The sequence below is a fragment of the Triturus cristatus genome, chromosome 6, assembly GCF_964204655.1.
Source record: "Triturus cristatus chromosome 6, aTriCri1.1, whole genome shotgun sequence".
NCBI lineage: Eukaryota > Metazoa > Chordata > Amphibia > Caudata > Salamandridae > Triturus > Triturus cristatus.
In genome coordinates, this window is record NC_140589.1 from 297,293,696 (window position 1) to 297,317,991 (window position 24,296).

At 49.4% G+C, this 24,296-nt stretch overlaps 1 protein-coding gene across 1 annotated transcript in view; it reads right to left on the reverse strand.

The window, feature by feature from the left end:
• Nucleotides 1–6,847: 6,847 nt before the first annotated feature.
• DDX1 (DEAD-box helicase 1) overlaps nucleotides 6,848–24,296 on the reverse strand; it is a 287,219-nt gene continuing 269,770 nt past the window's right edge. The window contains exon 26 of the mRNA XM_085610667.1: nucleotides 6,848–7,177. Coding sequence (XP_085466793.1) covers nucleotides 7,047–7,177 — 131 coding nt within the window. The 3' untranslated portion in view covers nucleotides 6,848–7,046. The remainder of the gene's footprint in view (nucleotides 7,178–24,296) is intronic.

Genomic DNA, 24,296 nt, shown 5'->3' on the forward strand with positions numbered 1-24,296 from the left:
TCTCACATGAATGGAGAGGTTCAAAGGGTGGACCCATTAATCTGGTGAGTACCAAATTGAGGTTCCATACCGGTGCGTGTCTTGGGGGAATTACTCGTTTGAGTCCCTCCAAGAAGGCTTTGATGGCAGGCACTCTGAATAAAGAGAGGTGCTGCCTGTTTTGGAGATAGGCTGCTATCGCGGTTAAATGGATACGTATTGAGTTGTATGCCAGATTGCATCGGTATAGGTGTAAGAGGTAACAGATGATGTTTTGAATGGATGCGTCCAGCGGGTTAATGTCATTGTTGTTGCAGTAAATGACAAACCTCTTCCATTTAGCCGCATAGCAAGCTCTGGTTGTGGGTCTCCTGGCCTCCTTGATGATATTCATACATTCTGGAGGCAGGTTTAGGTAGCCAAACTCCAAGACCTCAGGAGCCAGATTGCCAGGTTCAGCTGTTGCGGATCTGGGTGCTGAATCTCGCCATGGTTCTGCGTTAAAAGTGCGGGTTTGATCCGCAGCCTTTGATGCGGCACCACGGAAAGTTCTAGAAAGGTGGTGTACCATGGTTGGCGCGCCCATGTGGGAGCAACTAGGATGAGTGTTAGTGAGTGCTGTCGCAGTTTGCGTGCCACTAGCGGTATCAATGGCGCTGGGGGAAAAGCGTACGCAAATCTGCCGGACCAGTTCATCCATATCGCATTGCCCTGAGACTGCGGGTGTGGGAACCTGGCGGCAAAGCTTTGGCATTTTGCGTTTGTTTGTGGCGAATAGGTCTATCTCTGGTTGACCCCACTGTCGGAAGTACGGTTGGAGAACTGACGGATGTAGCTCCCACTCGTGCATTTGGTGGCTGTGTCTGCTGAGCAGATCCGCCATCTGGTTGTCCTTGCCCGGGAGGTGTTCTGCCATGAGGAATATGTTCCTCTGAATGGCCCACTTCCACATGCTCTGAGCCAGATGAGACAACTGTGGAGAGTGTGTTCCTCCCTGTTTCTGTATGTAGGACATGGCAGTCATGTTGTCCGTCCGGATCAACACGACTTTGTTGCACAAGTGTACTTTGAATGCCTTCATGGCTAGGAAGATTGCCATCAGTTCCAGAACGTTGATGTGCATCTTCTTTTGTTGCATTGTCCATAGTCCCTGCACTGTGTAAGTGAGTACATGAGCTCCCCAACCCTGGAGAGAGGCGTCCGCCGTCAGTATTATTTGTGGAACAGGCTCTTGGAACGGTCGGCCCTTGCAAAGGTTTTGTGGATTCCACCAATGCAGAGAGTTGTATGCCCGACCGCTCACCAACACTAGGGGCCATATGTAGGTAGCCCAATACCGGTCGGTAACAGCCGATTTTCGGTAAATATATCGTTACCGACCGGTATTTAGGCTTTTGAGATGTAGGGGGATCATTTCTGTATTCGGTAATTTACCAAATCGGTAATTTTACCGAATCGGTAATTTTACCGATTCGGTAAATACCGAATACAGAAATGAGATGTAGGGGGAGTGTGTGGTGGGTGTTGGGATTCGTAATTTACCACCAACTGAAAGTTGGTGGTAAATGACGAATGACTCTGTAAATGCATTATTTGGCCCTTAGATGTGTGCAATGTGGCAGACACACATGCCCTCAGGGCATGTATGTGTGCCACATGTGCACACATGCAGGAATCAGGGGTGCAACAGGGTGTCAATGTGACATCCTGCCACCCTTGATTGAGCTCCCCCCATTACCGATTCGGTATTTACCGATTCGGTAATGGTAACTGGCTTCCCATTGATTCCTATGGGCCTCCTGGCCCATAGGAATCAATGAGATACAGGTTACCATTACCGAATCGGTAAATACCGATTCTAAAATACCGACACTTACCGAAACAGTATTTTTTTACCTACATTACATTTACCGATTCATAAATACCGAATCGGTAAAATTCGGTATTTAAGAATCGGTAAATGTAATTTACCTACATAAGGCCCTAGGTCTTTTAATTGTCCGAGAGCCTGATTCCATTAACGTGCTAAGAACTCCTGAAGCGGGCGCATATGTAGTCTCGCGTGCGGGACTATGAAAATGCAGGAGGCCATCATGCCTATCAACTGCATGAACACTCGCGCAGGAAGGGAGTGTTGAGGTTTGAACTTGGAGATCAGCAGTTGCATGCTGTTGATCCTCACTAAATTTGGCTGAGCTGTGGCTGCCAGAGTGTTTATGGTGGCGCCCAGGTACTGTCGTACGTGTGCGGGTTGGAGATGTGATTTTGGGTAATTTAGTGAGAATCCCAGACTGTGAAGAAGGTGAATGGTGAGGGACATGTGGCTGGCACATTGCTGGGCTGACTTTGCCTGAACAAGCCAGTCGTCCAGGTAAGGGAAGACGTGAATGTGTTGTCTCCGTAGATGTGCAGCCACTGTTGCTAGGCACTTGGTAAAGACCCTGGGTGCTGTTGTTACTCCGAAGGGGAGAACTTTGAACTGATAGTGATGCCCCTGAATAGTGAACCCGAGATATTTCCTGTGTGATGGGCGTATGGGTATGTGGAAATACGCATCTTTTAGGTCTAGTGTGGCTAGGAAGTCTCCCTGACTGAGTAGCGGGAGAACCTGCTGTAGGGTGAGCATATGGAAATGCTCTGATAGAATGTAGTGGTTGAGGGGTCTGAGGTCTAGTATAGGTCTGAGCGACCCGTCCTTTTTTGGGATTAAGAAGTACAGAGAGTACACCCCTGTCCCCTGTTGGTTGACGGGCACGACCTCGATTGCACCTTTTTGCAGCATACTTAGCACTTCCTGCTGCAATAATGCCAAGTGCTCTACGGACATAGGACGGTGCTTTGGCGGTATGTTGGATGGAGTGGACGTTAATTCGAGACAGTAACCGTGCTGGATAATGTCTCTGACCCACCTGTCTGTGGTGATGGTTTTCCATGCTGACGGGAACTGTTGGAGTCTCCCCCCGACAGGTGTTATGTGGTCGGGAGGCAGGGAGAGGGCGTCACTGTTTGTTTTTGGGGGAGGACCTGGTGTTGCCGTAACCACGTCCCCTGCCCTTCGTGCTGGAGCCACGATATCCACCTCTGTTGGTTTTATCATAGGTACTTTGTGTGCTCCCTTTAGTGTACTGCTGCTGTGACCCCTGACTTCTAGCTGCTCCTCTATTCTCGGGGCGACGAAAGGAGCCACTACGAAACTGCTGCGTCTGCAGAGCCCCCATTGATTTCGCAGTGTCGTGTCTTTTTTAATTTTCTAGAGGGTAGTGTCAACTTCAGGGTCAAATAAATAGTCTGGGTTGACCGGTTGGTTTAAGATATTGTTCTGAATCTCCGGCTTGAAGCCTGAGATTCTCAACCATGCGTGCCTCCGCAACATGACGCTTGTGTTGATTGCCCTCGCCGCTGTGTCGGCTGCATCCAGTGCGCACTTGATGGATGCATTGGTAAGGAGTTGTCCCTCTCTGATGAGGAGCTCCGCTGCCTCTTTATATTCGTCTGGCAAATGTTGGAGTAGTGATTCTAATGTGTCGTAGTGGGACCTATTATAACGGGCCAGGAGTGCCTGTGTGTTGGCAATGCGCCAGATGTTTGCTGCTTGCGCTGCAATCCGTTTGCCTGATGTCTCCAGCACTTTGGACTCCTTGTCTGGGGGAGGAGCATCACCCGTTGTTTATGAGTGGGCTCTTTTGCGAGCATTAGCAACAACCATGGAGTCCAAAGGTAACTGACCCCTAATGTACATAGGGTCTCCGGGTGCAGGCTTGTATTTTTTTTCAATCCTGGGGTTTAACACCCGTGCCCTGGTTGTTTCTTTAAAAATGTCTTTTGCAGGTTTGAGAACTCCTTTTAACATGGGCAGAGTCTTGACAGTTTTTTCGGAAGAGGCGAAAGTGTCCACCAAGAAGTCTTCTTCGACAGTGTCAGAATGGAGTTCTACTCCATCATTGGCAGCAGCCCGTTCTATGAGGGCATTAAAGGCAGCAGTGTCCTCTGTGGGAGATGTCTTTACGTTATAAAGCTGCGTGTCATGGGTATCTGGTGCGGTACCCTGGTCTGTGGGGTCATCCCATGTCTGATCTGGGTCTTGCAAGTGATCATCAGGATCGATATCCCCAGGGTAGGTGGTATCATCCCCTACATAGTCCTCTCCTGCGTCTGCCTCTGAAGGCGTAGGAGAAAAGGACGGTGGATCCTGATGGAAGGGTTGAAAGTGTTCATGAAGCACTGGCTCTGACCCTGCCGGCAATTTGTGTTTGAGAGGAATTTTGTAGGAGTCCAATCCCCTCTCTGGCGTGATTTTCTTTTTGCGGAGCATCAACCTGCCAGTGTTGGCGTCGATAAATTGTGGCTGGGAAGGCTCGAAATCTGTGTGTCCAGTGGATGGGGACTGTGTCTGGCGGACGCATGTCCGCATCTCGAACAGTTTCGGCGCCGTGGGCGTGTCGGGAGCCGACGTAGAGTGGAGGGCTGCCCGTTCTCTGATGCGTTGCAACGATGCCGAGACCTGTTGCACGGTGAACGCAGATGGCTCCTTGGAAGCGATCGGCACCTTGGAGGTAGGCGTCGAAGCGACATCCGACTTCTTTGCAGTCATGGGGTCATCGATCCGAAGGGAGGTATCGACGGTCGTCGGAGTCGATGACTTGGCAGGCGCCGCCGTCTTAGACGTCGACGCAGACGGGGTGGCCACCTTGACATTGGTGGTTTGGGCCGATGTCTTCGGTGCCAGAGGCCGAGGCGCTTTGTGGGGGCCGAGGGCCTTCTTCTTGGGCTCGGCACCCATATCCGCTGCGGTGAGCTCGGCACCGAAATCCCTTTTTGCGCGGTCGGAGCCGATGACCTTTGCCGGCGTCGAAGGAGTGGAGGGCTTCGAGGCCTTCGAGCCGATCACAACCAGTTTCACTTTCGGTTTCGACGGAGCTGGTGCGACGGATGGTTTCGGTTTCGCTGAAGGGAACCCAGTCGTCTTCGATAATAATGGCTCTTGGGAAATGTTAGAGGCCGGGCCTGGAGGCGGGGCCGAAGAACCGTGAGATTGATCTTGGGTAAGGCCCGAAGGCGCTCCCTCGACCTGAGCCTCATGACGACGTATTTTTTCGGCCTCCGTATCGACGGGTTGGCCTAGCTCCTCGCTGGAGCTATCTTCCTCGGCCCCAAGGGCCTCATCGTAGTCTCCTACCTCTTCGACGACTTCTTCTCCCTGAAAGATCACCTCATCGTCGTCTTCCGATCGGGAGTCGTGTTCGGAAGCGGGGCTGGAGTCTATGTCTTCCACGCTCTCGGCGTCCTCGTCTCCGGTGCTAAATTAGTTGGCCGGGGCAGGCGCCGATTGCTGCGCCTCCAATCTTGCTGCCCGTCGATTCCGGAGAGTCTTCTTCGAGCGGAATCGGGCACAGGCCATACATTTCGACTCATCGTGATCCGGTGAGAGACATTTGTTGCATACCGGGTGGACGTCGATGTGTGGGTATTTCGCGTGGCATAAAGGACACCTTTTGAAGGGAGTCCTCGATTCAATCGTCGATCGAAGTTCGATGTTCGGACCAAGCAGATCCGGAAAGCTTGAAGAAAGTGCTAAAGCACTAAAGAAACTAGTCGATACCGAACGAGAACAGTACCGACGATAACTAAAGGCCTTTTGGCCTTAAACTGAATTTTCCTAACTTGAGCTAAGATAAGCACATCCGAACCCAATGGCGGAAAAAAACAATCTAAGGATGGAGAGGATGCCCATGCGCACTGTGGTCCAGGGGAGGAGTCACCTATCTCGTGATACTTCGAAGACTCTTCCAGGACAACAATGTGCAATCATCCGGACCCAACACTAGGCGGCGATCTATGCACAGATATGAATTCAGCAGCCCACATGCCTCGAACCATTTTTATCTGGAGACTTGGAGTAACAGAATAGTATAACAAGTGTTGCTACCAATTTACTTTCTATGTATTTCTGCCTTCCAAATGTAAGCAATGTGTTAAAAAAAAAAATATATCTTTTTGAAAAATGTCCTCTAATTCTCATGCTAGTGAGGGTACCCACACTTGCGGAGATATGCAAATAATCACTTTTTCTTAACTCTATATTTTGTTCACATTTCGGAAATACATAAGTTTCCTTGATACCCATTTTCCACTGTTTATACCAAATTACTGCTATATACCCGGTACACAATGAAAAACCATTGCAAGGAACAGCTCAGTTATTGGCTCTGGGTAACTTGGGTTCTTGTTGAATCTACAAGTCCTATATATCCCTGCAACTAGAAGGGTCCAGCGGACAATCTGGTATATTGCTTTCAAACATCTGTTATACTTAGGAGACGTAACAGGTGATAACATTGGCAAAAATGGCTGTTTTTTCAACTCAATTTCAATATTTTTTATTTTCAACTGTTCGTTTCTAAAGGAAAACTTTGATGAATTCAGAATTTTGTCTACTTTACGGAAATGTATAGCTTTCCAGGATCCATTATTGCTTTCACACCCATTTCTACCACTTACTGGAAGGAGGTTGAAAGCACAAAAAAAAGGAAAAATAGGCTATGTCCCAGTAAACTGCCACAACTGTGTAGAAAATGTTGGTTTTCTGACAAAAGTCTGGCTGTTCCTGAAAGCTGGGAAGATTGTGATTTTAGAATCACAAACCCTTTGCCGATACCATTTGCAAGCTTATACTGCTTCTGAACTGACCCTCTCACACTAAATAGGAACAGAGTATACATGCTGCAATCAAATGTATGTACACAGGAGGAGGAACTTGAAATGATTACAAACATGGTTCGTGATGGAAAGTTTTGACCGAAGGCCACTTGTTATTTACTAAGGAATATAATTGATTAACTAAAAATGGAGGAAAAAAACAAATCAAACGTGTGGACATTAGCTTTTAATTTTTCACATCAATTTATCAACTGCAATATTATGAGATTTCCATTTGGAAGATGGTGAATTGCCGGGCTACAAACTGAACCATTTACTTTAAATTTTGAACAAGCTTGTGTCAACTGCATCACTACAATTACATTAGCATGGGCATCTATCATACAATAGTGATTCTCAATGTAGCACAATCAGAAAGCCCTAAACAACTGGTTAGAAAGATAGCCAAGCTGCAAAAAAGATGTCTGAGCTTCCTTTTCGAGAGCAGCCAGTTCTTGTACGGTAGGTGCCAGAATATCCACATGTCCTTTATACATCCCACCTGTAAAGAGCAAACACAGTTAGGTTAAAGCTATGTTTTAAAAAAAACTATCAAAATGACTTCCCCTGCCTTCCACTTGTTTGATCAATTATGTGTAATTCTATTCTTTGGGCTACGAAATGAAATTGACTACACAACTTTTACATCACTGGTTTGTTCCAATTACATATTGAATTATTATTGTTGAATAAAACAAAAAGGTTATCCATAGCACATAAGTTACTTTCCGAAAGTCTCTTCCAGTATTCTTTCCCACAGTTCAAATTATTAAGACAAAGACTACCATTTCATTATTTCATAACAAAATAATGAAAATACAAACATTCTACATGGGTTGGCAAGACAGTATGCCTTTGTCTTTCCACTAATTTTTCCATTGGTCTGCTCCATCTCCTGTGCAACTACACTTCAGGGCCTCAAATAGTGTGCCTGGACTTTAAAAATCGATGCACAAATAAAGGAATTATTATTGCTAGATGTGGGAAGTTTAAAGCACCACCCGTCCCTCTCCCCACGGATATATGTCAGTGGGTCAAACCTGAAAAAATTCACATCATAACCTAAGGGCATTCGTAGATGAGGCCTCCGACTTCAATCATGCTGGTGTTCTTAAAATGTATTCTTCTGACTACACATACATTTGTCTTTCTACGCATTTCAACCATACTCTTATTCTGCGAGACACACAAAAGTAAACATCTACTTCCAATGCTAATTATTGTTGGTCTCTTTTTCAGAGGCAAGCGCAGACATTTGCAGGTATCATTCCCTTCAGCACAACTGTGTTCGCTCTTATGCAGTATTCAGGAAAGCATTTTAAATATCTCACACTTGATGACTACACCTGCCAAGGTAGGGGTTTATTGGAAATCCCGGGATGTCGTTGGACAAAGCAAGAATGTTTTTTCTTGGTTGAGTTTCAGGTGGTTGTGAGAGTGTGGCGTTAAGCCGGATTATGATGTACAGAGAGAATACCTTGTGGGACACCCCAGGTGATCGGTGAAATATCGAACATTGAGATGTTGATTTTTATTAGTTAGTATTGGTTATGCAGAAATTACGTGAACCATTGTAGAACTGTGCTGTCTACACAGATTCGTTGTTGCAGGGCGTCCAAAAGAAAAGTATGGTCTACCGTGTTGAAGGCTGCTGATAGGTGAAGGAGGATGAGCAGGCAGCATATGTTACTGTCTAGGGATTTATGAATGCCATCCATTATGTTCAGTATAGCAGTTTCCAGACTGGTTTGAGTCAAGTAGGTTATTGGTGTTCCAGTGTTTATTGAGTTGTGCGAGCACACATTTCTCGAGAATTTTTGCTAGGAAGGGAAGGTTGGTGATATGTCTGAAATTATTAGGATCTTCCGGGTGAGCGTCTGTTCTTTTTCCTTTTAGGAGGAGGGCAATTTGGCCATTTTGAGGCAGTCTGGCATCAGCCCATTGCTCAGGGAGCGGTTTATAATCTTGGTCCAAAGAAGGGTTAAGGCGTGGTTGAGGCGTTTTGTCAGAGATGAGGGAGTGAGTCTGCGCAGTGGCAGGAGGGTTTGGATTTGGCAATCACCATGCAGATGTCCTCCTCTAAAACTTTCAGCTTGTTATATTCCATACAGGTACTATAATATAGGTCTCGGTAAACTTGTTACCCTACACCTATATTCTCTCCCTACATTACACTTGTTACGGTTTACAGGGACTGACCTTTTACCTAGATATTACACTGCATTCAGAACGTGGGTTTTCCCTAGTTCGAAATCTCATACATTATGCATGAGGGTTCTTGGAAGCATAGCAGGACTACCATCTCCTGTATAAAACCTATGTACAAAGTTCAGGCCTGACGTCATCCTTAGGCCGATAGCGACACAGCAAGGTAGGACCCCTGGGGAGACATATGGGTATATATACATCACATCTTGCTAAGATAGCTAGAGGAGATCAAGACTTCCCGGCCGACACATTGACCAGAGACGCTGAGGTTCCTGCATGCAGACACTCGAGCTCGCAGTGGTCTAACATCCCTTGCGGGGTGTCCAACTTGAGACCAGGACAGTGTCCCACAGTCTCACTTAAGGTAATGGGGTTGACTAGATCCTAGAGGAATTCTTGGCTTAACACCTACACCCATGCTATGTACATTTAGGTACATCTAGATAGGGAGGCATCGTAGGAGTACGCGCCTTTTATTATCATGTGTTTTATATACTTGAATGTATTCATGATTTTAGAAAGATGGTAGAACTATACCATCCTTTTACTTTCATAGTACTGTTAATCATTTCTATCCTATACTGTCTAACTGTTGTTGCAGCACATCTATTCTACAGCAGAATAACAACTGTTCAATAAATGATTATTGAAAACGCCCAGCTTGTTTTATTCGGTCTATCTCTCTGAGACAAACTAAGTAAGCATGAGCGACTAAGCGAAAAGTAGTACATGGTTTCCACCGTCCTGAGGGATCAGGGTTGTCATGTTTTTAGGTTGCCAGAAACTATTTTCTCCTTGGTAAGAGGAGATTATAGTGGCACTGTGAGCTAGCTGATACAGAAAGGCTAACATGCCCAGTGGGGGTGATCAGAGTTTGTCGGACACCAATTCTACAGTGTGTGTCTAAACGCGCAGATCCTGTATATTTTCTATAGGAACTACACAACAAGCTCTTGGGTGCTGAGGAGGGCATAGGTTCATATCAGTAGTTACTGGAAGAGGGACCAGTGTTTTGAAGGGCAAGGAGTGATTTCGGGTTAAGTTAATCTCTGTTGTAGAGAAGGAATTGTTAGTGAGTCTGTGGGCGATAGTCCAGGGAGAGGTCGATCTTCATGATTTTGTTATTGAAGAATTTGGGTAAGTTGCTGCAGTGGAGTTTTGTGGCAGGGTGAATTGTTTGAGGATGTTAAAAAGCTGTTTGGGGCGGTTTTTCTCTTTGTCTAGGGCATTGCTGAAGAAGAAGGTGGTTTTCTCTATTAGTATGTGTTTTTGTAGTTCCTGCATTCTCTTCCAAGTTGGTAGAGGCGAAATTTGGCAGGGTTGGCTCTCCAGAGTCTTTCAGCAGCTAACTGATCTTCTTTCTGAGTTGAGGTCATTTTTGAACCAGGATCTTGAGGGAGTGTCTTTGATCCGTTTTTAGTTTCAGGGTGGCTAGTTGTCAAGGGCAGTTTTTATTGTCGAGTTGTAGTGGGATGTGAACTCATCTGTACTGAGGTTGTTAGAAGTAGGTGGAAGAAGGGATATTTTTCTTCCAGGTCAGTTAAGGGGATCAGATTGAGGTTCTTAGACCACTGGAGGGTTTTCCTAGATCAGTTGGGAGGAGTTACCCAGATGGGAGGAATTGCCACTTGGTTGATGTAAAACAGAATGCTGTGGTGGTCTGACCAGTCGACTGGGAGAATTCTGCTTATGCTTATCACTTTATTTTGGACTATGATCGCATCTAAGGTTGAGCCTTTGTTGTGGGTTTGTCCCTAGCAATGTAGGGTAAGATTTCTGCTGAGTAGGAGTTCATTCAGTGATTGTATTAGTGTGTACTTCTCGCTATTACAGTGGAGTTTGAAGTCACCTAGAAATATTTTGTCGGAGTTAGAGAGAGCAGTGCCTTAGCAGTTCAGTTAGGTGATCACCAAAAGTGGGCATATTCCCTGGTGGGTGGTAGACAAGATGACACTTGTCCTTTAGTTTTAGGATGGTGCTGAGGTGGTCGAATGTTGGATAGGAGAAGGAGTTTGTTTCAGCCATTTTGGGGGGGTGAGGGGGGGAGTGGTCAGGGCTGTCATAAGGTCATATTCCTCTTCTGCATCATACTCTGTGTGACTCTAGGCTGGTCACTTGATAGTATAGGTGTTGTATCACATACTGTGTCTACATAGCACTACGTTATGTTATGTTAATTCCACTTGTATGCGCTCGGCTTCTCAAGAGTATCCCGATGCTAGCCGGGGGGGGGGGGAAGAGAGAGACAATCGAGCAAAAAGGAATGTTTTAAGCTTCTTTTTAAAAGCTGCGAGCTCCTGAGTACGGCGAAGATCAAGGGGAAGGGCGTTCCAAGCCCTGCTGGCTCTGACCACCAGAGAGCAGCCCCCAGTCCTCTGGAGTTTATAGCGAGGGACCGAGGCCAGGCATAAAGCCGACGAGCGCAATACCCTCGCAGGGACATAGAAGGAAAAGCGCCTTTGAAGGTAGAGAGGGCCCGGACCGTGAAGAGCGCGGTGGGTCAAGACCAAAGATTTAAATTTGATCCTGGCCGCAATGGGTAGACAATGTAGAGAGTGCAAGTAAGAAGTGACACTCTTCCTAGATGAGATACCTAGTAGCAGTCTGGCAGCCGTGTTCTGGACCACCTGCAGTTTCTTAATCATATAGCCAGGAGACCCAACGTACAGGGAATTGGCGTAGTCAAGCCGAGATAGAATCAGCGCACAGGTCACAGTTACTCTGGCTGCTTGCGGGAGAAGAGGAAAAAAATTCCTAAGGGTTTTAATAAGACCAAAGCAGCAGCCGGCAGTTTTCTTGATATGGGTAGAAAACGAGAGATTCTCCTCAAACCATACACCCAGGTTCTTGGCGGGCTGTCCCTCCGAAAAGGGAAGAGGAAGCTCCCGTGGCCACAGCGGTTGACGAAAGTCAGTCGGAAAAGTGCCAAAAAGCAAGATCCCTGATTTCTGCTCATTACACTTGAGCTGAGCATCTGCCAGCCAAGTGAAGATGGAGCGTAGGCACTGTTGTGCGGCAAGGACCGAACTGGAGGCCTTATCCCACGTTAAGAGCAACTGGGTGTCATCGGCATAGGCCAAAACCTTGGCACCAAGAGCTTCTGCCAGGTGGATCAGAGGCGTGACAAATGTTAAAAGCAAAGGGCTAAGGGAAGAACCCTGCGGGACACCCGTAGTGACCAAGTGAGGGGAGGAATGAAAAGGAGGGAGCAAGATCTGCTCAACCCTTTCCTCCAAAAAAGACCTAAGCCAACCCCACACGGCCCCAGACACACCAATCTCAGCGAGACGGGTCAGCAGAAGGTCGTGTGGGACCGTATCAAAGGCCGCCGAGAGGTCCAGCAGGATCAAAGCTGCTCTGCCCCCAGCATCCAAGCATGTTCGAATAGCCTCTACAACCTCAACCAAGACCGTCTCAGTGCAGTGGCCTGCCCGAAAACCTGATTGCGCTGGGTGTAAAAGAGCCTCCGTCTCCACAAAATCTGACAGTTGCTTGTGCACCACCTTCTCACAAACTTAAGCAATAGCTGGCAGGAGAGAGATGAGACGATAATTGGCCGGATTGAGCGGGTCCAAGAAAGGTTTTTTTAACAGTGGAAGAATCTTAGCCTGCTTCCAGACCTGAGGGACCGCCTTAGACTGTAAAGAGAGGTTGATAATCAGATTAACCTCAAGATAGATGCTATCCGCTACCTCTGCTAAGAGTCTGGCAGGGCAGGCATCTGCTGGAGATCCCGATTTAAGCCCTTTAAGGATTCTAAGAGTTTCCAGGGGGAGGACAGGGATAAAAGCGAACAGTGAGGTGGAAGGAGCTACTTGGTCATTCCGCGTCCCTGCCAGAGCACCTCTGTCAGGGGAGAAAGAGGCCTGAATGGCCATGATTTTGTCTCTAAAAAACCCAGACAGGGTATTGCACCAATCGAACGAAGAAGGTGTAGCAATTGTTTGGGCCAGCGGGAAGGTGAAGCTCTGGACTATGGCAAAGATTTCTTTAGAATTATTCCTAGCCGCATCAATGCGGGCTGCATAAAAATGGCCTTTAGCCGCAAAAATGGCGTCATAATAAGTTCTTTGCATCGCTCCAAGTTGTTTTTGCCACAGGGCAGTAATTGCTCCTCCGCCACACCCGCTCCAAAATTTTGCACTCATGTTTAAGTGCTTTAAGAGCAGGAGTAAACCAGGGTTTAGAAGGGGAAGCTCTGGCCGGTCTAATGGGTCGACGGGAGGTGATTGAGTTCACTGCTCTGGACACCCAGCCCGTAAACCCAGACATACACTCCTCCAGACCCCCAGACATTACAGGGCTGGCTATGTCTAAAACCTGAGCAAGTTCCAGAGGGTCAACTTTCCCCAGAACAGGCTTCGAAAAGCCAAGCACCCGGGCTTCTGCCCTGGAGACTGTCCAAGAGAAGTGTGATATATAGTGATCAGACCACGTCACTGGGAGAGGATATTTTACCAAAATAGGGAAATTGGAACAAATAGGGTCCAATAGATGACCAGCCCGATGAGTAGGAAGGCCGACGTGCTGGACAAGTTGAGCCGTGTGAAGGTTATCCAACAAGTCGGTCACCTCTCTCTCGTCGGGCATATCCAAATGAAAGTTCAGATCGCCCAGCACCAGGTAATGAGAGAACCTGACCGCCCTAGAAGTAAGGGCATCTCCCCAAGCCTGGAGAAAGGAACCAGAAGGTCCCGGTGGCCGATAAATCAGGGAAGCCCCAAGTGTAAAATGGGCTGAAAAGCGAACACTAAAGTCCAGTACCTCGCAACCGGCCCAGTCCTGTGAGTCACCCACATGAAGATCCCAGCAGTCTTTATAAATAACTGCAACACCTCCTCCTCTTGACCCCTGGCGATCAACTCTCAGGATCCTATAGCCCATCGGGGTCGTCAGCGCGACTATGGGGGCGGCGGAAGGATCAAGTCTGGTCTCAGTGAGGAACAGCATGTCTAAGGAACCATCCTCCAGCAGCCCATGAACGTCCGCATGATGTTGCTTTAGTGAGCGGACATTGATAAGTGCTGCTGAAGGCTGCACAGATTTAACCCGCTCATTAGGACTAGGGATTATGTTAGAGGGAGAGGCACAGCCTACCCTTAGCTGGAAGCCGCAAGAACTGAAGGCTCCTAAAGGTCTCTCTGTCACCTCCAAGGAATGAGGATGTCGTCAAATCGCCACATCCAGGCCCCTGAGAGCAGCACCAGAGTATACAACACGACCAGTGGGTTCTAGAGGATCTAGAGGTCGCGAGATAGCCTCTCTGGCGCTGGTCGCAATTGAGGCGCGGACGTGCGCAGACGGGCTTGCCTGAGGCGCGCCCGCTGCGTGCGTCCGCTGCGCGTCCGTGCAACGCGCATTAAATGCGCCCCGGTGTGGAAAAGCTAGAGCGCTAACCCGCGCCAAGTGGCAAGATGGCTTCACTAGGGAAGGAAAAGCCCTCCAACCCTCGCCAGGAACAACACAGCAATGAGGTAGGAAGGGAGAAATGTGCAAAATGAGCAATATTATTTTAAAGTGCGGGTATGAGGATGGAAACCATGAATATAGCAGCAGGCAGATAAAATGTTAAAACTCGTAAATCAGTTAAAACATATCACAGTAAAAACACACAATCGCGGTGAATGTCTCAGACCAGGTGAGCCCCCCTACAAATCTTTTATTCCTGCAGCACAGGCATTAATGGTACCGAGTGTCATACTTGGAGCTTGGTCTCCTTTGATTGATTGTTTTTAGAAATGCGTGCGTTCCTTCCTATTGTAGCTCCAAATAATAATTTGATCTTCTATGTGAAATTCAAAGATACAATCTAATTAAAGCTACAATTCTTAACCGCTATAACAATGTCAACCGATACAGACATCGAAAAATCTTTGACGTCAAATTTCAACATGAGATATAATTTTAGAAATAATGTGAAATCCTATTCTATATATAATGCAGTGAACCAGTTTTGACCACTGGTTAATGGTTGTCGCACTTAAACATACAGAATCTCGGTATGCAGACTTTGGGCTGCATTGTGTCTGCCAACGGACACTGCACCACCTGTACTGTAACACCTCATTAAAAGGTGCTGCAGTTGCAGGTAGGGAAATAAATGCCTGCCAGCAAGTTGGGAAGGGGAGCTGGGGTAAAGTGGGGACACAACCGCTAAAAAATAAATAAAAAACAGCAATCACGGTAGATCAAACACCTGCGTCAAGAGGAAGTGTGTTTGCCACGCGGTGAAATGTCTGCAAATCTAGAATCTTTCATGGATAGAGGTCAAAACCGTTGACGTATCGTGAGGGCTATTTGTACCCCTCTGTATACTTCTTTCAGGCCTAAAAACTCTTCAGAATGAGGTGTAGGCTAAAGAACTTTCCTTTTGTCTAATTATCAGAGGGAATTTTTTTTTTTTTAGATGTCTCTCCTGACTCAACTTTGTCAAAGGTTTATTGTTTCATTTTAGCATGAGTGGACGGTTAGTACTGAGCATTCAGTACAACGGCTACAATTTGGTGCCAGCACGACACCATAACATTGAGTGCTCAGCGTTTTGCTATGTTTAATTTAAAAAAAAAAAAAATGTTTTATTGGGTTTTAACAGCCACAAGGTGGTCAACAGAAAACAAGGAACAGATATAGCATGTAATATCACTGGTACAAGTTGTAACCATGAAAGCCAGAGCATATACACATAAAAGACGGTTGGTCTCCCAGGTGTATTAATTTGAATACAATGAGTAAAAGGCCCAGCAACTTCCCACACACATAACTGTGTTTCCCGAGAACAACCCCTTGCCTCAAACACCAGCCTCTCCTGCTGGGCACACCAATCTACTCCACGGCACCACTGTGTGACTGTGGAGGGAGGGGGGATTCAGCCACCTTGCCGCAATATCACGCTTTCCAACAAGAAGGGCTGTACCCAGGAAGACCTTTTCTGCCCTTGTGCCTCCTGTACCCTCCCCGATACTCCGAGAAGGATCAGGAGGACGGGGGGGAGAGGGGAATTGCCTACCCCAGCACCTCTGCCAGGTCTCGTCACTGTGGCTCAGTAGGTTTGTATTTTCACACAGGACCACACCATGTGGAAGAAGTCTGCCTGCGTAACTGGCACCGTGGGCAGGTGGAATCGAGGCGGAGGGAAGGTATGCTGCGTAGAGGTAATATGTTTGTATTAGTCGCAGTTTGGAGGAGATGGTAAGCTTGTGGGGCCATCAGGGATTCATGCCAGCTCTCCCATTGGGTCCTGAGGTGGCTAAGCGATCCGGGGGTGTTTATTATGAGGGTTTGGTAATATAGGAAACTCTCCGGATTCCAGGTTACTCATTAGGATTTTGACCTCTTGTGGATTAAACTCCGGGAGGGGCTCCGTGTCCTGTATATGGCCATGAATTGCGTGTCTGACCTGGAGATACCTGTAGAATTGAGTGTGGCAGAGGGCGTATGACTCTTGAAGGTTTGCGAAGGAATGTATTTGTGTATATGACCACACGTCTCCTAGTTGGGAGATCCCACTGGTATCCCATGCTCTAAAGCCGGTGAGTGCTGCCAACTCCTTCAGCCAGGTGCTGTGCCATGAAGGGGTATGTTGTGCAAGTTTATCATCCCATTGTATGGGGCGCAAAGCGGCTCGCCAAGCTAAGAATACCGCCCGTGTGACCATGGGCATATGTGAGGGGACCGGGAAGACATAGCAATGCTTGTAGGACAGGAAAACCGCCATCAAAGGGGCCTCGTTGGCAGTCCGTGAGCGCTAGTCGGGCATTGATCCCTGCCATAAGAAGGTCCATGCGTCCCCTTCCAGTTTTCGAAACCAGGACCTCGGAATCTGGAGAGGCAGATTTAGAAAGGTGTAGAGAAAAAGGGAATGTACCATCATTTTGTACGGCCCATTACAATAAGGGGGAGGCTTTGCCATTTAGTTAGGTCCGCCTTTACTTTTTTGAGCAGCGGTTGCAGCTTAAGGGCCCATACGAGTTCTGGGTTCAACGACACCCATACACCCAGGTATTTGAAGCTCAATCTGCAAATGGGAATGGATGAGTGCTAGTCAAAGCAATCCCTTGAGGGAGCCACGGGGACCAGCACGGATTTGGAGGGGTTCGTTTTCAGGCCAGAGGTCTGCCCAAAAGCCTCAAGCAGCTGGAGACATCAGGGACCACTCCTTCCTGGGTCCGTCAAGTACAGCAGAACATCATCTGCATATAGGGCGATGCTATCCTCATGGTTGACGGCCCACAGCCACCCCTTGTATAGCAGGTCCCCACGGATCAGCTGAGCCAGGGGTTCCATTACTTGGACAAAGAGGAGGGGAGACAGGGGGCAGCCCTTTCTCGGACCTCGCCTTATGGGGAAGGAGTCTGATAGAACCCTGTTAACGCACTCACGGGCCGAAGGGTGAGAGTATATGACACTAACCATGCCACGAAAGCATGGACCGAGGCTAGCTGAAGTCAACACCTTATGTAAGAAGTCCTAATCCACCATGTTGAACGTCTTTTTGAAATCAATGAGGAGTAAGGCTAGATCTTGTGGTAAGGAGTGACGGTGGGCTAGGGCTACATGGAGCCGTCAAATGCAGTGCCATGTGTTTCTCTGCAGCATAAAGCCGCACTGGTCCGGGTGGACGAACATCGATAGTACTCTTTACAATCTGTTGGCCAGTATCTTTTCAAAAACTTTAATTTTGCAATTAAGTAGCAAAATGGGGCAATAGTGAGCACAGATGTGGACAGGGGTTGCGTCTTGGGAATCCCTACTATCGTGGCAGAGTCTAGATCCCCTGGGCAGGAGCCAAAGTGACATGCTTCCTCAAACAGTGCTAAAAGGTGAGGGAGAAGTAAGTCTCCGTTTTTCACTGGGTACTCTAGGGGGAACCCATCCCGGCCGGGGGTTTTCCCAGGGCTCAGTTCGGAGAGAGCGACCCCAATCTCCTTCACTGTAATGGGGCCATCGAACAGTTGGGAGTCCTCTCTGGAGAGGATTGGAAGGATGGGTGAGTCCAGGAAGAGACTACTTGCCATCGGATCCTTGTCCACCAGTATGGAGTATAGTTTTTCGTAGTAAAGGACGAAAGCCTTTGCAATGTTTGGCAGGGAACGCTTCATACAGCCTGCCTCATTCATAAACTTTGGGATGGAGAGGAGGCGCGGATCCAGGCGTAGGGCCCGGGTTTCCAGCTGGGTGTCGAGGGAGAGGCGCTCACGTTCCAGCGCCCTGATTAAGTGTTTTGCAAACCCACAGAGGGTGGCTTTGCTGGCAGTCCAGAGAATGCTCACTCGGGTTACCATTCTGGAGTTATGAAAGTAAGATTGAAGCTCGTTTTTTAGTGCCTGGATGAAAGTTCTGTCTTGGAGTTACCATGTGTCAATATGCCACATGAGCCTCGGTGCTAGGAAAGAATGCCAGGTGCAGAGGAGTGTGTGGATGGATGGGGAGGGGTTGTGATCGGAGATCCCTCTGGATAATATGTCAATGTGTGGCTCAGAGCCTGGTAGTTCGGAGCCGGCAAGAGAATCAGGTCAATGAGGGAGTGCATGTGGCGGGCGGCTGAAGTGTCTGTGAATTGGCAGAGCATATGGTGCCTGGACCGCCAGACGTCGCAGAAGCCCCAGGAGGATGTCCAGTCCACAAAATGTTTAGTCCCCGGGTCCCTAGAGGCAGCGGGGCAGTTGCGGGGACAGCTTTAAAGTCTCCTCCAAACACAGTGAGACCCTGTGGCAAGCGGGCGAGAAGTATTGAGAGGTCCCCGAGGCAGAGTGGCAGGTGGCACATAGATGGACAGCAGCTCGATCATCCACCCCTCCAGAGTGCCCTCCAGTGCTATAAATGCCCCTGGGGATCACGAGTCACCCTAGAGACTACAAGAGGGAAGGAATGGCGCAAGAGGATTACGACCCATCTTGCACCCTGTGAGTATCCCACTTGAAAAACCTGGTCATAGCCTTTACGGGCCAGGAAAGGACAGTGTTCGCCTTGAAGGTGGGTTTCCTGCAAGAGAAGGACCTAGGGCAAGTGATGATTTGGCAAATGCAAAGACCGCTGAGCGTTTGATCCAGTCTAACAGACCGTTAATGTTCCATGAAAATACCTGGAAGGTCATTGGGTGGGATCAAGTGTATTTGAGTCTGGCTGAGGAACTGAAGGGCCCTTTGAGGAGGGGGACGGAGGGTGCTCGGCAGCCCGGGTGTTATCCTCCTTCCTTGCTGCATGATCTGCAGTTGGATCCCCTACAGGCCGGGGTTGTGTCAAGGTGGCACCCTGGGGTGAGGCAGTGCGTGTCCTACCACGTCCCCTCCATGAACGATTAAATCGTCCCCAGGGTCGAGGCTGGGTGCAGGAAGTAGGGTCGACAGCCGGTCCCCGGTTGTTGGAGGGCGGAGAACGTCCCTGCAGTGGTCTCTCCTCCGTCAGCCATTGCCCAGCCTCCTCCTCAGGTGTCAAAAAAGATGGAATAATTTAGAAAAATGATTAGGAGTCCTCCTGTAAACAGACTATGCAGAAAGCCCATGTTCCTCAGCTTTTGCCTGACATCTAGAAAGGATTGTCAATGTTGCTGGACTTCCCTGGTGTAGTTCGGGAATATTAGGACTTTGGGGCCGCTACTATATTGGAGGTCTGGTTGGGCGCGTGCCTCGCCAAGGACTGCATCCCGATCCCGGAGGTTGAGGATGCAGACGATGATAGGCCGTGAGGTTGCACCAGGAATGTGTGTGTGGGGGGGGGGGGGGGGGGGGGGATATAGGGGGCTTTGGGCCAGAGAGCGATACCCCTTTCAACCGCAAACCAGGGGGAAAGGCGCCCCTCAGGCATCCAGAATTTGAGCCATGCTTCTATGAGGTCTGCCATTTGCTGCTCCCCCTACGGACTCAGGAACCCCCAATGATTCGGACATTGTTGTGCCGTGAGCGGTTTTTCGCATCTTCTGCGCATGCGAAGAGTTCTGATGTGTGGGCCAGGAGTGTAGAGATCTGGGTCCTAAGAGTTGAGACGTAGTCTTCGACTGTGGAGATCCGTGACTCCATCTCTGGGATCCTGACAATGGCGTTTCGGAGGTCTTGACAAAATAAGTCAATTTTCACCTCACGGACCCTGGCTTCCACTGCTGCCTGGGAGGACTCGATCACTTGCAAAATGACGAAGAGGTCATTGGGTGGGGCCCCAGGTTTGTCGGTTTCCAGGGGGCTGGAGGCAGACCGATGGAGCGGGTAGTGTAGTGGTCTATTGGCATCTGCGGTGATGCGGCATGTGAGGCCTTATCCTTCCCCATAGTAGGAGCGCAGCAGGGATCCCGTGGGACACAGCCCAGAGGCGGAATCCTGAGGTGTAGGAAAATGAGTTTCTGTTGCAGTAAACCCCCCCCACTTTTTGCCAGACTACTGATGCACTTTCACTTGATGGTGTCCTGGGTCCCTGCCAATCAGGTTCCCAGGGCCTGTGTTCTTTCCCCAAAACTAACCCAATTGGCATCTCTGGCCACAGGTCAGCCCCTGGTAAATGGTACCACAGGTCACTGTGACCAGGGAATACCTCTAAGGGCTGGGGCACTTATTGTGCCACCCTTAGAGGCCCTATACCTTTAAACACACACATACACACTGCCTTGGCAGGCTGCGTGTTTGGTGCAGAAGAAAGTGAAGAGTCGACATGCCTACAGCCCACTGCCCTGGCATAGATCAGTCACCCCTCTAGCTGGGTGCCCTATGCCAGTGGTGAGGGTACAGGTGCATGAGCCCTGTAACCCTACAGTATCTAAGTCCATTCTTAGACATTGTAAGAGCAGTGCTGCCATTAAGAGTATACGGGTGCTGGGAGCTTGTCATTACGAACTCCACAGCACCATAATGGCTACACTGAAAACTGAGAAGTTTAGTATCAAACTTCTCAGCACATTAAACCCAAACTGATGCCAGTGTTAGATTTAATGAAAAATGCACACAGAGGGCATCTTAGAGATGCCCCCTGAAAAACGACCAGCCTCTGATGGGTTCCCTGGCTGGTACACACCAGCCTGCCACCACGGGTCATGTTTCTGGACCCCTAGGGTGGGAGCCTTCGCTCCCTGAGCCCAGAAACAAAGCATTTCCTGGGCGGAGGTATTCACACCTCCCCCAGGCCAGGAAGAGCCATCTGTGGCAAGGGAATTTCAAAGGCCTGGCAGCCTTTGTAATGCGGCCCTCAGCCTCTCCTGCTATCAGGAGAAGGCCCCCTTGCTGACTCCCCTCCTTTTCGGCGGAAAGACAGGCGGGAAAAACTAGCCAGCCCAGAAGCTGTGCCCACCTCTGCCAACTTCACCCCTCAGGTGGGGGAGGCGAGGTGAAGCCCACTCTTCAGTGCCGGCCATCTTGCAGATGGCAGGCACTCCCAATCAGGATTAGCGATTGTGCTCACTCCCCCACTTGGGGTGAGCACACCAAGGATGTAGTCACCCTAAGGTCAGTAGCCCATTGGCTACTGACCAAGACCCCTAAATGCCCCCTAAATACAGCATTTAGGGGGCAGCCCTGAACCAAGAAGGCAGATTCCCGCAACCTAAGATGAAAAAAGACTAAAGAAGACGCCCAGCAGAGGAGACTGCAGAGAACAACTGACTTGACTCCAGCCCTACCGGCCCGTCTGCGGTTTCCAGAGATCCTGCGCCAAAAATTGTCTTGTCTGGCAGCCAGCGACCTCCAGAAGCCCTGGGAGGACTGACTGCCTTCAACAAAGACCAGATCTCCTGTGAACAGAAGCCCTGTTCAAAAGAAACTCCTAAAACAGACCCTGAGCCTGCTGAGGACAAAGAAACCCGACGTCTGGAACTACCACTGCACCCGTCGCCTACAGCCAGAGTTCGAGTGGCCCACCGATCCCAGCGAGGTCCACCAGTGCTCCAGAGTCAGAGTCCACCGTGGGTTGACCACTCCAGGACTCCCCGACGTCGCCTACAGCATCTGCATTGAGACTCCCCCCACCTCCCCCCCGCAACCGTGAGTGGCCCGGTAAGGTGAAATCCGACCTCAAAAGACCCCTACATCCAGCCGCCCTGCGCCCTGGAGAAAAGAACCCGAGGTGCACCTATGTCCCTGAGCCCTCCAACTTACCTGCCCAACTGTTGGTTCCTCCCGGAAGTCTTCCTGGACCGAGCCTGCAGCTGAAAACCGAAACCAAAAACCCCCATTGAAAACAAAAGGGCACCCGACGCCAAAACAGCACTCTGCACCCGGCCGCCCCAGCGCTGCTGAGGGTGCACCTTTTGTGCTGGCTTGTTTCCCCATTTGCCCTGAGCTAAAGTCCAGGAGCTTTGCTCCCAAAGCCAAGTGGCCCGCTAGTCAGCATCCAGCAACCGGAGGTCCCCTATCCCCCATTGAATAATATTGGGCCTCAGCAATTGGCCGCCCTAGTGCTGCTGAGGGTGTAACAAGAGTGCATCCCTGGGGACCCCTGAGTCTAACCCCAGAACCTCAATTCCTACTTCCAAATACTTACCTCAAAACCGATAACCATATTTTCCTCAATAGGATAACATTGACTGTTTTTCTTGAAAAAGTTTCTAAATGTGCAGCTTGAAAACCTGAAGAAATTCTTTAAAATTACACTAATTTCACAAAAATGATTTTACTTACCTGTTTGCAGGAAATGTCCCCGAGTAGTATCCAGGCATACCACTCTGAGTAAGAAAAGTAATCCAAAAGGTAACTTACCTGGTATTTTACTGAAAATCCCATTCAAGGCTATGTACTGTATTTACAAATCATTGCATTTCTCTAAACACTAAGTCAAATCAAAGTACATTTACTATAGCAATCCAAACTGTTTACAAACTGCATTACTACTGTAAAGTATTTATTGCTTACCTGTGCCAGGCTTGCTTGGTTCTCGAAAATAAAATAACTAAAAGAATATTTTTATACAAAAACAATTGGTCTGAAGTTCAGTCTGAGTGTGTGAACTCATTTGCTGACTGAGTGTGTACAACAAATGCTTAACACTGTCCTCTGATACTGCCTTACTGCTCGATCACACTACCACAAATAGAGAGTAAGGTTCTATCTAACTTTACCTCTGTCTACCTTTGGGGTTCCACTGGACTCTGTGCACACTATACCTCACTTTGATATAGTATATTCAGAGCCAGCTTCCTACATGAGGGCACAGTCCTGTGGTCCTGGGGAGAGGGATAAGGGGCACGGGATACTTCTGGCGCTATCCGGAGCCTCTCTACGCCAGAGTGGCAGGGCAGTACCACTTCCTCTCATGCGTATCGGGGGAGAGGGGGGAAGAGAGCAGAGCCCCCCCCTTTCCAAGGGTCCTGCACAGAGCCGTTAAGCGAATCGGTCCTGTTGGTGCTACATGGTCACTGGGTCCCGGCAGCGGTCCATCAAAAGGGGCTCTGCTGCTCCCTCGGATCTCCAGGACACCTGGCGTTGGGCCCCCGATCAGGAGTTAGAGCGGGCCTGGGCCTGCCAGGTCAAGAGACAAACTTGCGCCCCAGTGTCTTTCTCCCACATGCGGCCCAGGTTCTCCAGACCAACCCCCCCCCCCCCGCTCTATCACACCCCACGGGGTAAGACAGCGGTCGATCGCCGCCAAAGCCGCTACTGTAGAGGGGTCAGTGGAGCGAAGGCTTCGTAATCCGTGAGGGAGGGGGAACCTCAGCTCAGACTCACCAAAGGATCTCTGTAGCTGTAGTCTCACAATCAAGCCACGCCAAGTTTCCGGGGTGTCACTGGCTGAGCACGCGGTGGGGCGACTCGTTGCCTCTGTGCCTCACACACACATGCATCAGAGTCTCACCAGCTTTTGGTCATATCCTACAAGGGCCAACACAGCAGTTCTCCACTGTGCCCCCAGTCTGCCACTCCGGAGGGGGCTCCTCTGTACCGATCTGTGCAGCGTGTCTGGCACCGGTGGCGACCGCTTGGTGCCCCAGCTTGCTGGGGAGGGGGTCTAGTCGCGTCACCAGTCACTGTCCTGAAACGGTCCACAGCCTCCAGGCCCTGCGCCTCTGTATCTGGGCCGGATCAGGCTGCTGTCTCCTTACCCCAGCCCCAAGTGCAGCACCGGTCTCGCGGTCCTGCAGGAGCCGGGAGCACTATCCCACTGGGCCTCCCGGGAGGGCCATCGTAGGCCGCAAGAGGAATCAAGGCTGCATGGGGGTGAGGGGCTTCGTCCTGGAAGGCACTGTACCAAGCAAAGCGGCGGATGCATCGAGTTTCTGCAGCAGAGGTCTTCAGGAGTGCAGCAGGAGTCTGGGATGCCGCGTCCATCCACACCTCTCCGGGACACCGTGGGTCGAGCATCCAGGCGCCAACAATTCACTCACCCCGGGAGCGGTTGTCTGCTGCATCGTGGGCCGAGCCTCCAGCCTCACGAGTAATGAGGGGACACAGCCGCCCAGCAGCTGCTTGGAGCCCCGGGAGCCACCAGGGCTTCCTCCCGGG